At 41.4% G+C, this 14,953-nt stretch overlaps 7 protein-coding genes across 9 annotated transcripts; 1 reads left to right on the forward strand and 6 right to left on the reverse strand.

Annotated features, from left to right (window-relative positions):
* LOC116923446 (glycine-rich cell wall structural protein 1.0) lies at window positions 1-1,548 on the reverse strand. Its single transcript, XM_032929912.2, has 6 exons — window positions 1,441-1,548; window positions 1,329-1,364; window positions 1,051-1,263; window positions 840-978; window positions 441-768; window positions 1-330 (listed from the first exon to the last, which is right to left on the reverse strand). Exons 1-6 carry the CDS (start codon window positions 1,450-1,452, stop codon window positions 186-188), a joined length of 873 nt encoding a protein of 290 aa, XP_032785803.1. The 5' UTR covers window positions 1,453-1,548; the 3' UTR covers window positions 1-185.
* Window positions 1,549-2,945: 1,397 nt separating this feature from the next.
* LOC116923447 lies at window positions 2,946-3,974 on the reverse strand. The gene is made up of 3 exons (XM_032929913.2): window positions 3,919-3,974; window positions 3,741-3,845; window positions 2,946-3,675 (listed from the first exon to the last, which is right to left on the reverse strand). Exons 1-3 carry the CDS (start codon window positions 3,934-3,936, stop codon window positions 3,085-3,087), a joined length of 714 nt encoding a protein of 237 aa, XP_032785804.2. The 5' UTR covers window positions 3,937-3,974; the 3' UTR covers window positions 2,946-3,084.
* Window positions 3,975-4,975: 1,001 nt separating this feature from the next.
* LOC116923448 (keratin-associated protein 19-2) lies at window positions 4,976-6,159 on the reverse strand. Its single transcript, XM_032929917.2, has 6 exons — window positions 5,995-6,159; window positions 5,834-5,931; window positions 5,714-5,766; window positions 5,341-5,533; window positions 5,204-5,277; window positions 4,976-5,141 (listed from the first exon to the last, which is right to left on the reverse strand). Exons 1-5 carry the CDS (start codon window positions 6,007-6,009, stop codon window positions 5,211-5,213), a joined length of 426 nt encoding a protein of 141 aa, XP_032785808.2. The 5' UTR covers window positions 6,010-6,159; the 3' UTR covers window positions 4,976-5,141; window positions 5,204-5,210.
* Window positions 6,160-7,368: 1,209 nt separating this feature from the next.
* On the reverse strand, window positions 7,369-8,681 carry LOC116923449 (prisilkin-39). The gene is made up of 2 exons (XM_032929919.2): window positions 8,542-8,681; window positions 7,369-8,479 (listed from the first exon to the last, which is right to left on the reverse strand). The coding sequence occupies exons 1-2, from the start codon at window positions 8,566-8,568 to the stop codon at window positions 7,682-7,684; spliced, it is 825 nt and encodes a 274-aa protein (XP_032785810.2). The 5' UTR covers window positions 8,569-8,681; the 3' UTR covers window positions 7,369-7,681.
* A 915-nt stretch (window positions 8,682-9,596) lies between these two features.
* On the reverse strand, window positions 9,597-10,591 carry LOC116923450 (glycine-rich cell wall structural protein). The gene is made up of 4 exons (XM_032929920.2): window positions 10,461-10,591; window positions 10,275-10,387; window positions 9,886-10,211; window positions 9,597-9,825 (listed from the first exon to the last, which is right to left on the reverse strand). The coding sequence occupies exons 1-4, from the start codon at window positions 10,467-10,469 to the stop codon at window positions 9,806-9,808; spliced, it is 468 nt and encodes a 155-aa protein (XP_032785811.1). The 5' UTR covers window positions 10,470-10,591; the 3' UTR covers window positions 9,597-9,805.
* Window positions 10,592-11,242: 651 nt separating this feature from the next.
* LOC116923451 (acanthoscurrin-2) lies at window positions 11,243-12,603 on the reverse strand. 2 transcript variants are annotated; one of them, XM_032929921.2, is made up of 6 exons: window positions 12,434-12,599; window positions 12,256-12,365; window positions 12,063-12,197; window positions 11,836-12,003; window positions 11,675-11,773; window positions 11,243-11,616 (listed from the first exon to the last, which is right to left on the reverse strand). In XM_032929921.2, exons 1-6 carry the CDS (start codon window positions 12,440-12,442, stop codon window positions 11,490-11,492), a joined length of 648 nt encoding a protein of 215 aa, XP_032785812.2. In that variant the 5' UTR covers window positions 12,443-12,599; the 3' UTR covers window positions 11,243-11,489. The 2 variants fall into 2 exon arrangements, with proteins under 2 accessions (XP_032785812.2, XP_032785813.2); XM_032929922.2 differs by lacking the exon at window positions 11,675-11,773 and having other exon boundaries at window positions 12,434-12,603.
* Window positions 12,604-13,234: 631 nt separating this feature from the next.
* On the forward strand, window positions 13,235-14,890 carry LOC116923454 (uncharacterized PPE family protein PPE16). Of its 2 annotated transcripts, XM_032929926.2 has the most exons (4): window positions 13,235-13,374; window positions 13,444-13,690; window positions 13,754-14,431; window positions 14,501-14,890. In XM_032929926.2, exons 1-4 carry the CDS (start codon window positions 13,351-13,353, stop codon window positions 14,719-14,721), a joined length of 1,170 nt encoding a protein of 389 aa, XP_032785817.2. In that variant the 5' UTR covers window positions 13,235-13,350; the 3' UTR covers window positions 14,722-14,890. The 2 variants fall into 2 exon arrangements, with proteins under 2 accessions (XP_032785817.2, XP_032785816.2); XM_032929925.2 differs by having other exon boundaries at window positions 13,444-14,431.
* The last annotated feature ends 63 nt before the right edge of the window (window positions 14,891-14,953 follow it).

The raw sequence follows: 14,953 nt of genomic DNA on the forward strand, positions 1-14,953 counted from the left end.
TTGCAATTAAAAGGTTTTTTTTTATTCAGCTTGCTGAAGAGTTTTTCCAGATTGTTATATCGGCATTTATACAGTATGCGCTTTATACATTGGCTAAAAGTAGAGATGCATCCAAAGTTGCCACACTCCTTACGAATATTTCTTTGTTTTCGTCGATGGCATTTTTAGAGATTTCATGATGAATTCTAGTAACCCATACCACCCAAGATATTGCTGTAGGAATACACTTGTGAATGAGGCGTAGAATAACCGTACGAGTATCCGGATGGCGAAGCGCTTGAATATCCAATCGGGTTGTAACCTAGAGCTCCGTAAATCGGAGACGAATATCTGTGGAAAAAATCACAATAAAATCAATCGTTAAATGTTTTCCCTATCTGTTGTAATGGTGAAGGAAATCTAATGTAAAGTCAACAAGTTTGATCAAACATTAAATTTACCCATAGCTTCCACCAGCTCCATAGCTACTGCCACCGTAAGCACCACCTAGACCTCCAGCCGCGTAATTTCCAGCACCGTATCCAGCACCGTGTCCACCAGCTCCGTAACCTCCAGCACCATGTCCAGCAGCACCGAATCCTCCAGCACCAAATCCAGCAGCACCGAATCCTCCAGCACCATATCCTCCAACACCCATGCCATATCCGCCAGCCATTCCACCTGCACCGTAGTTGTTGCCATATCCTGAACCAAAGCCACCGATTCCAGATCCAAATGCTCCAGCAGCTCCGAATCCTCCATGCCCAAATGCTCCGGCTCCAAAACCACCTACATTTTGGATAGACAGATCCATTAGTACATCGTATCACAAGACAGTATACGCTTATGCAAATATTTACCACCGATAGCACCAGCTCCGTAAGATCCAGCACCAAACGCACCTCCACCGAATGCTGATGCAACACCGTATCCATTTCCGGCGACATTAGACAATCTCGAAGTGGCTGGGGGAGGCAATCCTTTGCCAGCAGTCGTTGCCTGTGCAAATTCAGTTGTAAATTTGATTTTAGAATTCAAATTCTTGTACATTTCAAATTAATGCTGATGTACTTCTCCAGGTGCAGCAGGTGTGTAGTCGACTTTGGCGCGATAACCAGCCGCATCCGCAATGTAGGTGACTGTCTGCAGACGGCCGTCAGGTAAGAGGACCTTGTACTGGCCGTTAACGGCGTTCCCTGGTCCACGATTCTGCTGGTGCGAATGTTCGTTACCGTTGAAATCGTTTACCGAATATCGGAATCCACCGGCCTCTGGTAATCCAGCCTTTGAGTGAAAATGAAAATTTAGTTTGCGATTTAAAAATCTTAAAGTGAACATGCAAAATTTACTTGAACGAAGGCAACAAATCCGACAGCGAACAGACACTGTAAATAAAAGGCAATTAAAATTGAAATGATTTACAGTTGTTATTAGAAATATTTGTTTTAAAATGGAGATTACGTAGAGAAACATGGCGGTTTTATTCCTGGACTGCTCTGGTCATTCACTGTAATGTGATTGAATGAATTTCGTTGGTCCGACCAGCTTTTATATCCTTAGTTTTATGAATATTTCTTTCTCCAGGAAAAAAACAAACAAATGACAGTCTTCATTGTGTGACAGCTTAAAAGCCGCTGCAACAAGAAAAGAATGATATACAAACAAATGTGAGACACTCCTTCATGTGTGGGTTAACACGGGACACTATTAGCCAATCTCAAAACTTGCATGTCGTTTGGGTCTGTTCAGATAGGCAAAGGAGAGAAAAGAAAAGTGAACCCGTTTTTACAGTTCAAAACAGACGAGGTGGAAAGGTTGACAGGTCTTTTTGGAAACTGAGAGACGAGGGGAAAGAATTGAGAAAAGAGAAAGTATTAATATTGCATGTCATCATCGTTTTACCTGAATTAATAACTCGCGAGCCCGGAACAGGGATAATAATGCACAGAGGCCATAATCGTGTGCACTTTCCAAAATAAATGAGTCACTCTCAAATCATTTCCACAATAACTTGATCGTTGCAGATAAAGTGTAACGATGGAGGAAGAGGATGTGGCGTTCTCGAAACTTGAAAAGACGAGGAAATCCCCCATTTTTTTAGACAAAACCTCCTCCAAATTGCACATGTAGGAAGAAACGATTCAATAAACAAATCGGCTCGAAAACATCAAGGACAAATGCAATAGTCGCGTTTCCTAAATTGATTTCCGGTTGATATGAAATCACAAGTTATCGTGGAACAAAATGTCGTGGGGTACACGGAATTCCCAGCTGAGCTGTCCAGCCTATTGGGCAACGCGCAAACGGATTTGCTTCAAGGACTTTTAGCGAAAATGGTTCCAATCAAAAAATCTTATCTCACCGTGCGTGACGCAAATCATGAACGATACTGATCCATTGGCTGTCACGAACGCTGGCCTTGGGCTAAAGTTTGGGGGCTATTTTTCCTCTTTGATTGCAAAGTTGCAAAAAATAAGAACGAAACTATTCACCATTGGACGAAGAGTCAACTGCAACGCAATGGGGATTTTCGTGAGTCCCGAGCAATACTCCCGGTACTATGAACTCATCAACAACGATCACATTCTTTTATGCTCTTTTGACGTACACAATTGTAGCGTCCGTCTTACGTGACCATACAATGTTATACAAGGGCCACTGTCATGGTCGCCGTAATAGATTTATGGCCCTCCTCGGTGATACGTAAGGGATTGTTTATTACGAATTCATTGAGAATGAAAGGACTTTATTGCCAAAGTTGGGTGAAGACGGGGAATAATGGATTTGTACGCTGCGTGTACAGTGTCTAAATTCACGCGGCTTTCCAATCGATAATCGATCGATGATTCGCGTTGCGAAATGCCAGTCCGCAAATAGATTTTCTGCCACTATTCTTTTTTTTTTTTAATTCTCTCTATTTATTATTAGCCGACGCTTCGTAACTGCCAACAACTTCATGCATCAAATTCATAGTATAGAAACTGTCCGTGTATTGCGTTCAATTCATTTTGTTTCAATTCACTTGTCGCGACTCGACATATGATGTGAATATAATCCCATATTATTCATCAACGGGGTAGTTTAATATGCAAATCGAGCTGCGGTCTAGGGCGATCGGTAGCTGGCTAATGATCCAATACGAGGCACTCTAGTGTAAGCGTCAAATCGAATCCTACCTACACGATTGTTATACGCAAGATTGGCTGATTTTGGCATGGAACCGAGCCTCCTGGTGCCTCGTTTTACTGTCGGACGATCTTCATCCTGGCCATCGAATAAAGGCAAATCGATTTGTTCAGCGTCTACGATATCCTTGGATACAGCGTCATCCTCCCTCCGTCGTAATAAAGGACTTTGTTCTTGAGTCTCTTCGACGACGGATGTGATCTCTGCCGTTTTTTGTGCAGCAAATGGAACGTTAAAAGGCCCAGGTCTCAAAGGTGCTGGTACAGGCGGAGGGACACCAAGGCCAGCTGTGGTAGCTTCCCCTGGACGGCCGGGTGTGTAATCCACTTTAGCACGATAGCCATTCTCGTCGGCGATGTAAGTGACAGTCTGTAATCGCCCGTCAGGCAACAACACTTTATACTGTCCAGTAACCGAATTACCAACGCGTCTCTGTTGATGCGAATGTTCGTTGCCGTTAAAGTCGTTAACTGCGTAGCGGAACCCATAGTCATTAGCAACCTGTGGCATCTGTGAAAGTGGATATGATTAATCAATAACGTTTAATCACACAAAGCAGAATGATGATCCAATACCTGCGGTTGTAGTGGAGCAAAAAGCGGGGCCGGTTTAGATGAAATGCTTGGCGTATGGGGAAGGCCAGCATAGACACGTATAGCAATACTTAACAGAAAAACAGCCTATTTGATTGGAAGATGCCATGATGTATAGGAGTTTGAATAGTATTTCAGATAATGAGATCAAATGGCTTACTCTGACGGGGAGTTCCATCTCGTTCGGAGAACACCTTAAGCTTGGACGCGAATCGATCCAAATGGTTCCACAGTCGTCTTATTTAAACATTTTTAACATCCTCTAACGTGCGTCCCTCCGCCCACCATATAGTTATGATCAATCCCGCCTTCTGGACGTACTAAAAGTAAAGCATTTAGACGATTAATGTTTTACAAGTCCGGTAATGTCCGGCCTGTGTAGACTCTTTCGTTATGGCATAACCTTGAAGTTCGTAACACAGAAAATACGAAATTTCCCTTTCAGTGGCTGTTTGAAAAGAAAGGAAACGCATCTGGGTAATCTGAGATGCCGATTTGATTGTCATTGTGTTGGTAGGTAACATCACGCGATGACCGGAGCATCGTGACAAACAATGCGCTTGGATCGTGCACGTTCCCGTGAGCCTGCAGTTGGGACTTTGTAGAGAATTGGAGGAAGAGGGCTGGACTTTTAGTTTACCGGGAAATGGTGGGTCATTTTACCTGTCAAGGATTTTTTCCAGGAAAACAAAAAAGACAAGTGTTTAACCTCAATTGTTATACACGGTTAACCTACAGCCGAGAAAAACGAAAGCGACCAGGAAATTAGATTTTCTGACATTGTTTACTTAATTTGAATTTCTTTGTATATTCCATAACGATCAAGGGAAAATTATCTAATACCTAACATCTTGTTCTCATTTAACGGTGATTAATACGTTTAAATTATTCAAACGAATAAGTTCTATTTCAATTCTTTGGGTTTAACTAAGGCGTATGTGTCTGACTCCACAATCATTTAGAGCTTTATTTGAATCAAAATTTCATAAACAAAAATTGATTGATGTAGGGCACTCTCGATGTAAGCATTTGGAGTCACGAACATTTAGCTCTTTCGAACAGTAGCATTATATTAAAAAAAACTGGTAGCAATCTCTCGCTTTCCTTCATTTAATGTTGGTCGACAATTTTATTGTTTAAAATCGGACACATGAGTACCTCAACTAATACTTTTATTCATAAAATATTATGAAATAAAGAAAAGAAATAATGTTGGATTGCAATTGGAAAATGTGTATTTATATTGATCAGATTTAGCGAAAGATAAAAATGCCTTGAAATTGGGAATACGCGTAGCAAAATTCTAAAACCTCTTCTACGTTTTCCATGTACAGATTTGTTGTAAACGGGTTGAAAGAGAACAAAGAGAAGTCTGAAATTAAACTGAAAACGAAAACACGTCATTAATAAGGTGTTGCTCCGTGCAGCTCATGACATCTCTATACCTGATTCTTAATAAAGACCAGCCAGGGGAGAATAGCCACCGTACAGACCGCGACCATAACCGTAGCTGCCGTAGCTAAAGAAACAGTCAAGTATTTATTTTTAAAAAATCAAATAGGAAATGACATTATTGTCGTACCCGTATCCACCGTATCCACCGTATCCACCGTATCCACCGTGTCCACCGTAGCCTCCGTACCCACCGTGTCCACCGTAGCCTCCGTACCCACCGTGCCCACCGTAGCCTCCGTACCCACCATAGCCTCCGAATCCTCCGTACAGAGCGGAGTTAAAGCCAAACGGACTTGCGCCATAATAGCTAGTTCCGTAACCTATGGGAGAATAATAAGAAAAAACTGAAAGGCAAATATTGTGTCAATCGATCTGCATGCTCACGAAGAGCAGTTATCAATCTGGAGATTTGAATTGAATCCGACAAGTCATGAAAGGTCGCATTTTCAATCATTAGCAGATCACTTCCTATTCGAACTTATATTTTTCATCTGCCTTACCGTAAGGATTGATTCCGTAACCTCCATAGCCAGCGCCGTAGCCTCCAAAGCCACTATTTCAACGTATCAAATCAATGAGAATTGCATCGAATTATGTTCTGAAATTCAGCCGATTTATACCCAAGTCCGCCGTATCCTAGACCACCATAACTTCCATAGCCAAGGCCTCCCAGAAACTGGGCGGCAGAGAATTGGATGAGAGCGAACAGACACAAAACCTGCGTTCGTGGTGCATGAAATAAGCACAAAGATCGAACTGAAATTTCATATGTTGTTTTTACCTTGACGATAGCCATATTTTTTTTTTCTTTAAAGAAATAAGCTGCGCTGCTGGCTTGCCGAAAGCTGCTACTGAGACTTTGCTTGCTGCTGCTAGAAAACTGATGCTGTTCCGTCGGTTTCGAGTGGCTTTTTATCTGACAAGGCTGTCCATCAAGTTTGCACGCGTGCTAAATGAGAAGGAAAAGAGGCTAAAGGCTTTCACGGGTGTCATAACCTATTCGGGATAGTCAACAGCGTCACCAATAATAATCGTCGCGTGCGGATTAAATTACTCTGCATATATTCAAATGCAGAGAGAGGGAGGAGGTCAACCTTCACTTCTCATGGGGGTGAAATTGTGCCGAAGAGTTTTTTTGTTTTTTTTTTACAATCAAAGGAAAAGGCTGGTATCTTATGTCTATGCCTATTGTGAAAAATAGAAAGTTATGACTAACATGTGCCTTTATTCTTGGTGGTATAAGTGAATCGGCCATCGAGGCGACAAGAGGAAGCAGGAAAGTCCCACGAAGGAAAAACTGGAACAGAATCAGGGGAAAGAGCAGTTTATTGAATAGGAGGAAGTGTTGACTGAATTACAAATATGATAATAGCGTGCATTCATTTTATCGTTGGATAGAAGGAAAGGTTACGGGAACGGAACTTTTGAACTTATGACCAGATTACTTGACTTTTACAGACAAGCTGGACACACTTTTTACTACGTGATTCCTCTTCCTATTAACTGTGTGTCCGATTACACAACAATTCAATCAGAAAAATAATGTAGGCTACTTTTATAATGTTTAAAAAAGTCGATATGCATATCCTTACAATTCGAATTTTAATTCTATATAATAAAAGACTGTTATAAAACGTTCTAGTCTTATATTCTCCATCCTTTCGGTTTTCAAAATTGTGAATTGATCAAACGACGTTAGTCGCCATTACGTTTGGATGATCAAGTGCATTTCCAGCTCGAAAGCCAAGTTTTCTAAGGCAAAATAGGTGAAATAAAACATTGTTGATTTAAAATTAAATGTATCTGTTGAACTGTGTGAGTTGCGATTGAATTGGGTAGCCCAGATAGAAGAGGTCATATCATATGGATGGACTGAAATGGAAAAGATTTTGGCCCTTTTTATACTTCAATCAGATCGATCAGAAGCTAATAAATAATATTATTTAAACACTCACTGTTGTACGCATTATGCAGGATAAGAGCTTTGCTGAAAGAATCAGAGTGAAACGAAACTATTAAGTCACCAGGTGTCCCACCAGGTGAGTAAATCTCTTGGCAGAACACGGTTTCACACTTTACTCTTTACCAGTGCTCTGTTTCTTTTATTCAAAATGTTTCATACGTATGTGCGGAGTGAAAAAGATGTGAGAACAGCTGACATTTTTATCGATTTATTTGGTTCACCAAACTGTCCTTGCACAATGAAATTGCAAAAATCAAAAGGCTCGCAAATGACATTTTCGTAGAAAAATGAACAATTTTAAAAACTGCTGCGCATATAAACTAATAAAGGGGACACTTATCTTAAAAATTTAATAAACAAACTCGAAAATAATCCATGTTTATGATTAATTAAGGTTGTTCTATAATAGTTACATATCTCTTAATAGATAAAACGAATGATGACAAATGATCGAAACTCTTGGGAAACATTTCAACGAACATTGAGGAGCAAAACAAGAAACTTATTAGGAATCGGATTTCTTTGCAAAAAGATTTGCAGTCGAAGGGTAAGGAAACAGTGGCCGACCATACGAATCCGTTACGGACAAAAGATCACTAAACGGTTTGCCGCCATAAGGTCCCAATGTTGGCCGGAATCCACCGTAATAGATCGGTCCCCGATAATTATCAAATGCTCCAACTAACGTCGGTGTATAGGATTGGTATCCAGCACCAAACCCACCTGCTCCGAAATTGCCATTGTAATTAAGACCGTAAAACGAACCGTAAGCCGGCGATCCGTAAAGAGAAGAGCCGACTAAAGGAGGTTGTACTGGATAGAAATTGAAACCTCCTGCTCCAGCGGCAAAAGGAGGTTGGTACGGAGGAACATAGGGGGCATTATTGTAAGGTGGAACATAAGCTGGAGCATAAGAGGGTCCGTAAGATCTGGAATAACCATTATTATAGCCGTTGGGGTAGTCACCGAATCGCGATGCGTACGCTGATCCGCCAATGTTTGATGGACCACCGTAAGGTCCTATGACGTAAGACGGGTAGGACGAACTGGCTGCTTTGTTTGATGATTTGAAAATATGCTTCGTCCAGCCTTTGGCTTTCGTTCCCTTTTGAGGAATAATCACTTGCGGTTGCTGGTAGCCGTAAGATTGAATTGGAATGGGTTGATATTGGCCTCCGTAAGCATTGCCACCACCGTAACTACGACGATTCCCAACGGCTGTAAGGCCAGCAAGAGCCTTTAGGGCTTGATCTTGCGAATCATCCGATAAGGTGAATGTGCAGCATAGGGCGAATAAAATAAACTGAATCAAAAAGCAATTCATTGATTATTTGTACTTAAAGTTTTTGAATAGTTTGTTATTACCGTTCCGATGATGTGATGTGGATCCATGATGCTGTTGGAGCTCAGCCGGTGAATGATGAAAATGAAATTGTTTGTAGAGCCTTTTTATAAGATTGTGAGGAAAAAGAAGTAAAGTAGTTCACCTCGTTACTTGACCAGAGAAAGCGTTTGTGTCCCTCCAAAACGGATTTTGCCTTTCGAGAGAGAAAGCAGGAAGCCGTGTCGTTATTCAGTATAAACAAAAGTATATCTTAAGTAGGTATACATTGTCAGGCTGTACGAGAAGGGGCAGACACTTCCTCCACTGTATACCAACCCTCGGGTCGATTGCAGGAAACATTCTAAAATATTTGTCTTGCATTTTAAATCCAATATCCGTAGGATCTTTGGTATACAGTCACGACAGTTAGTCAAAACAATCGGCCCATAGAAATGCTCTATATCGTGATGCTTATATCGTGATTGTCCATCTTTCAACCTCGTAATTTTTCGTGTCAAGGGCATATCAACTTATTGCCTGTTGGCCTTCTTCTCTTTCCTCCAGTTCCGTTATTTAACGATTAAGGATAAATCAACGCGGAGTATATTGTCTGAAAATAGGATTTTATGAATTCGTCGCATATAGTTTTATTGTCTCTGAAGCCAACGAAATAAAGTAGATTCACATTTTTGGTTTTTACGCGCGACTCTCGAGATTGATAACCATAACAAAAAGTAATCATCTGCATAGCAAACGCGGAAAATGTCTTCTCAAAGAATTTCCTCAAAATGTAATTTCTGACGACGTTTTTTTCTGCCGAAAATTCCTTTGCGCCAAAACCTCGTTTTGCAATCAAAATTTATGGCTGCCCTTTTTATCGTTTCATCGGCAACACGACTCTAAAAGTCCTTTTAGACTGCTCGTATTATACATCAAAAATAGTCTTTTCATCCATAAAACTGTTGATACATTTCAAATGTTAATTTTCTCCTTCATCAGAATTGTATAACTATTTGGTTTTTAAAACTATAGTCAATTGAAACGATCATAATGTGCAAACGGCGTCTTCCAAAATAAACTGCTTCGTACATTACGATCTTTTTGTGAAGACAGCGTGTATTTTAAGACCTGCAATCTCACGTGTCTTACTTTCTTATGCAAAATTAAATCTTACACCAACAAATAAGACGAGTAAAATGATCACATTTGGGGGTCGGAATTTCAAAATAAGGGTCATTTATCAAGCATTGTTAATGAAAACTTGCTAACACTGGATGCCCAACGGATATTCAGCACAGCAGTTCCTTAGTAACCAATGCCACCACCTGCGAAAAATTACGAAATAATTAATTAGCAATCAAATGGAAATATGAAAATTGAAATACCATAGCCACCGCCGAATCCGCCACCGTAGCTACCTCCGTAGCCACCACCGTATCCACCATATCCGCCGTAGCCTCCATAGCCGCCATAGCTGGATCCATAACCACCATAGCTGGAACCGTAACCTCCGTAGCTGGATCCATGGCCATATCCGCCTCCGTAACTTCCATATCCTCCCAAACCACCATATCCTCCCAAACCACCATAGCCTCCCAAACCGCCCTGTCCGCCGAATCCTCCGCCGTAGCCGCCAAATCCTCCGCCGTAGCCGCCGAATCCTCCACCATAGCCGCCGAAACCTCCGCCATAACCGCCAACAGACCCGTAACTAAAAAAGGAATGTGAGGATTAACCATTCAATATTATTTAGCACTTTGCTTAGTTGACTTACGATCTTTGAACGCGGCTCTCGTTTCCTTCAAAATCATCATCGCGTTTCACCTTGAGCCCATCCGATGAAGCCCAACAGATTCCCACTAGCGCCAACAAGGCAATAATGCTCATCTAGTGCACGAGAATTTATATATAACGTAAATGATGATCAAATGTCTGTGCATAATAAAATGGTAGAACTTACAGTCTTCATGTTGATGAAACTAAGTTGAAGATACGGTAGACAGGCAAATGAATTGGCAAGCTGAACTAGAAGCCGGTGAGTGAATGATATTCGTTTGAAACTCTAGGCTTTTTATATGAAATTTGGACTGTTCTGTTAGAGCTTCCAACGTGGCTAGTTGCGTCATTTGTGTCGCTTAGGTGATCTCATGAGGAAAAATGATTTCCATCAAACTGGCAAACGGTGAAAGTTATTATTGATGAAGAGATTAACGGTACAAATTAGCAAACTTTCGACCCAAATTCATAGTATTTCGATATATTTTGGGTGACATTAGGATTCCGTAGACTTGCTCCTAGAAAGCTTGTTTTTTAACCCATAGATTTATACAACACGTTTCAATATTTAGACATTCATCGTGTCATTCACAACGCGTTTCAAAATATAGGACCTTCATTGTTTAACAAGTTTTACACGTACATTTAAGACCCATAGTCAAATCATAAACATAATCTGTAGTCAAGAATGATCCTTCCCTGTTTCAACTACTAGTTCCGTTTAATTTTAAGTGGTTTTATGTTTATCGAATTTTATAAACAGCTGGTATATTCTAGCCTGGCCTATTCACTGTAATTAGTTTATTATGCAATGGCAGGCAACGGAATAATTTGAATAATCAACTGTTTTTAGAACCCAAAATTATATTTGCCGAGAAATGTTGGCTCGGATCGTCTTTTGTTTTCCGTTTCTGTATTCCTCTTATTTAAAGATCCTTAAGGGAAAAAAAAATTCCAGTTGTTTAGTTTCATGATAAAAAATGTTTATTTTCTTAACGTAAGCTCTCAGTTTCATTTTTTTTTTTACATTTACGTAATCCGTTAAAAACGTACAAAGGGAAAGCAGACGAGTAAGCAGACAGTACATAAGGGAAGGAAATGATACGCTTCAAAGACCAAAAATACAAAGTTCCAGATCGAAAATCAATATAAAAGCAGTAGGAAAAGGATCGGTGGTGAGATGTTAAAACTGCGACGCAAAATAGAGTCTGGTCTAGTAAGCGCGAGTGCCATAGCCACCTCCGTATCCGCCACCGTAGCTGCTTCCGTAACCGCCTCCGTAGCCACCGCCGTAGCCACCACCATACCCTCCGCCATAGCTTGATCCGTAGCCACCGAGTCTTTAGAACAAACTGATTGAAACATTGGTGTTGTCAAGTAATGAAATCTAGTCCTTACCCGCCTCCGTAGCCTCCCAAACCACCGAAGCCGCCGATGCCACCGTAACCTGATCCATAACCGCCGTAACCACCATAGCTTGATCCATGTCCACCAAGTCTAGGAAGAATTTGTTTAATTAATGATATAAGAAATGGTGTAAGGTAAGAATCAGTTCTTACCCGCCTCCGTAGCCACCCAAACCTCCGTAGCCACCTAAACCTCCGTAGCCACCTAAACCTCCAGCTCCATATCCGCCATATCCTCCTGCTCCATATCCACCATATCCTCCGGCTCCATATCCTCCTGCTCCGTATCCACCATATCCACCGCCACCATATCCGCCAAGGCTAAATAAATAAACTTAAAGATCGGGTTTTACGAACGAGTGAAAATTAGTTTGCCTTACCCGCCTCCGTATCCACCTAGACCTCCTCCGTATCCTCCTAGCCCGCCGCCATATCCTCCCAATCCGCCACCATATCCAAGACCTCCGCCATAGCCACCCAAACCGTAAGCCGAGCCCCCAAAACCAAATCCATACCTATTAATAATATAATTTTAACTACCACATAATCACCACATCGCATAGTTTGGATTACGATCTTTGAATTTGGCTTTCAGATCCTTGAAGATCATCACGTTTCATGTTAAGTCCATCCTGCGCTGCTCTGCAGATGCCCAACAGCGCCAATACGGCAATAAGATTCATCTGGTACATAAGAAATGACCATCAAGTAATCAAATTTAAGTTAAATACATGACATAAATGTAACTCACAGTCTTCATGATGATGGAATTCGTTTGAAATCACTCAACAGTTGGCTGACTTTTGGATTGGTAAAAGCTGATCGGGAAGCTGTTGGTTGAATGATATCCTTTGCTTCGAATACGATTCTCTTTTATATGAAAACAAACTGTTGTGTTCGAGCTCAGAGTTTCCACTGCGACTGTCGTGTGGCTCACGAGTGATGTCATGAGGAAACATTCAGTTGGTGAAAGGTGAAAGTTACTCCGATCAACGGTATACCGGATCAACCAGTTTTCAGTCTCAATCCAATAAGAAGACTTGGGACATATTAATTCGCATTGCTCATTCATTTGTCGTTTTTTGAAAGTTTGGTCCATGCCTGAAGTTGGAGATATAGCCTTCACCTCTACTATAGTTGCAAACAAATTTTTGCAGTCTTGATAAAAGAAAAAAGAATGACCCCAAGATTGACTGGATTTTCATAAAAAATGAAAGTTTATATGGTAATCCTGTGTTGATTTCCTGTCACAGTTGCTTTTACAACACAAGGAAACGTTTACAAACGGGACATAGTGACCCACAGAGGTAGCCGGTCAATTATGGAAATTTTAGACTCAAAACATGATTGATATTTCCGCCTCGACCTGTTGGGCTAAAATGAACGGCACACGACACGATTGTGTCCAGCCAATTTAATTTCACCTACTTTATTTTCAGAATTATAAGATGACCTCTGAACTTCCTCCTGTCTTTAAGCATCCGCTCTACTAACCTTCGCTTGTTACAATATGGCTCCTCCATCCTCGTGAATATCAAAGCCCTTCAAACTACTTTTGCCATCGTCCAACCCAAAAAATGAAAAGGTACATATGGAGGCACACAACGTACTTGTTTCATCAGTACTTTGAAGTAATCCAATCTACGTGCACATCTAAAAGTATTGACTATGTCGTTAATACACATCCTTGTGGTAATGCTTACAAATATTTTGATTGGTGAGGTACACTTGTAACTTAATACTTTTACAATCTTTTTTTAGATTGCCCTGGTTGGGCACAGTCTGGCAGATGCCAAACCGAATCCGTTGGGCCCGCAAAATGAGCCACGTAAGCCGATGTTGGTGTTCGCAACAAACGGCGAAGGCAAGGCTGTGGAAGATGAGAAAAAAACAGGGTTCCGTCGAAGCATTCCTCCTGGTGGAGCTTTAGGGTTCGGTGGATTCGATGCGGGCCTTGGAACGGGTTTTGTAGCCAACACTGGTTTTGGTTTCGGAAATGGTTTGCATGGTAATAGTTTTACGGGTAACGCTGGAAATTTCGGCAGTGGATTACTGGCCAATAATTTTGCAGGTAACGCTGGCCTGGGTCTCGGGTCAGGTTTGACGGCCAACAGTTTCGTAGGCACCGGTTTCGGTTCTGGTTTAGGAAACAATTTTGTAGGGAATGGCTTAGCGGGAGCTACGTTTGGGGTAGAGGGATTGAATCCAACGCTACAAGGATCTCTGAGTCCATTGGCCTTCAGGAATACCATGGTTTATTCGCCTTATGGAACTAATGTTGGAACCTTTGGCGTCAGTGCTGCTGTACCGAATCAGTTTGACCTCAGTTCCGGGTTTTGGCCGAATAGGCAAGGATTGACCAACAATTTCAGCGGTTTTAGCGGTATGGGAGGTTTGAACGACCTATCAAGTTTCTCTGGTTTGGGAATCAATGGGCTGAATGGATTCAGTGGGGTGAATGGTTTCAACAATTTCGCTGGTGTCGGAGGATTGAGCAGCCTTGGCGGCGTCAACACTTTCAGAAACGCAGGAGTCGGTGGACTGAATAGCGTAAGCAGTTTGAATGGTATCAATACCGGTACCGGCTTCAATAATTTCGGGAGTTTGAGCAACGGAATCAACGGTTTCAGCAGCTTCGACAACCGATTCAATGGGCTTAATAACGGACTGAATAGCTTCAGTTCATTCAACACTGGTGTTCCGGGCGGTTTCAACATTAACCCCACTCAATTCGGTGCCAACCCGTTTGGTAATATCTCGCGTTTTGTTTTATTTAACAGTTTAAAAATGGACAACATAGTAATGTCTCGTTACTTAGGTGGAAGCAATTCTTTCAAGCGTTCACCATTAGATCCAACTTCCCCGTATTACACTCGGCTGTACAACTCTGATAACAACGACGAAAACGACCAGCAAACTGACTCTGGTTGGAGTAGCAACCGCAATTCCGGACAATCTGCTAGCGGCCGAGGTGTCAATACGGTGACCAGTCAGTCGGCTGGTGGCCAAATTCGCAGCAACTCGAATACTTCCGTTTAATAGCTTCTAACGTCTCAGACCGACACCGATCATTCAACAGACTCTTTGTAAAAAAAAAAGAAAAAAGACAAACAAATGAAAAGTTACATTTTCTTTTCCCTTCTTATTAGCTATTACTAAATCTATCGCTTTCCAATATTTTCAAAGAAATACACTCTTTTCCAGTTAAGCTTTCGTGTCCAACTAAAGTCGTCTAAACTCAGCACCGATGAAAGACTCGTGGCAAAATTAT

Source organism: Daphnia magna, linkage group LG5 (assembly GCF_020631705.1).
Source record: "Daphnia magna isolate NIES linkage group LG5, ASM2063170v1.1, whole genome shotgun sequence".
NCBI lineage: Eukaryota > Metazoa > Arthropoda > Branchiopoda > Diplostraca > Daphniidae > Daphnia > Daphnia magna.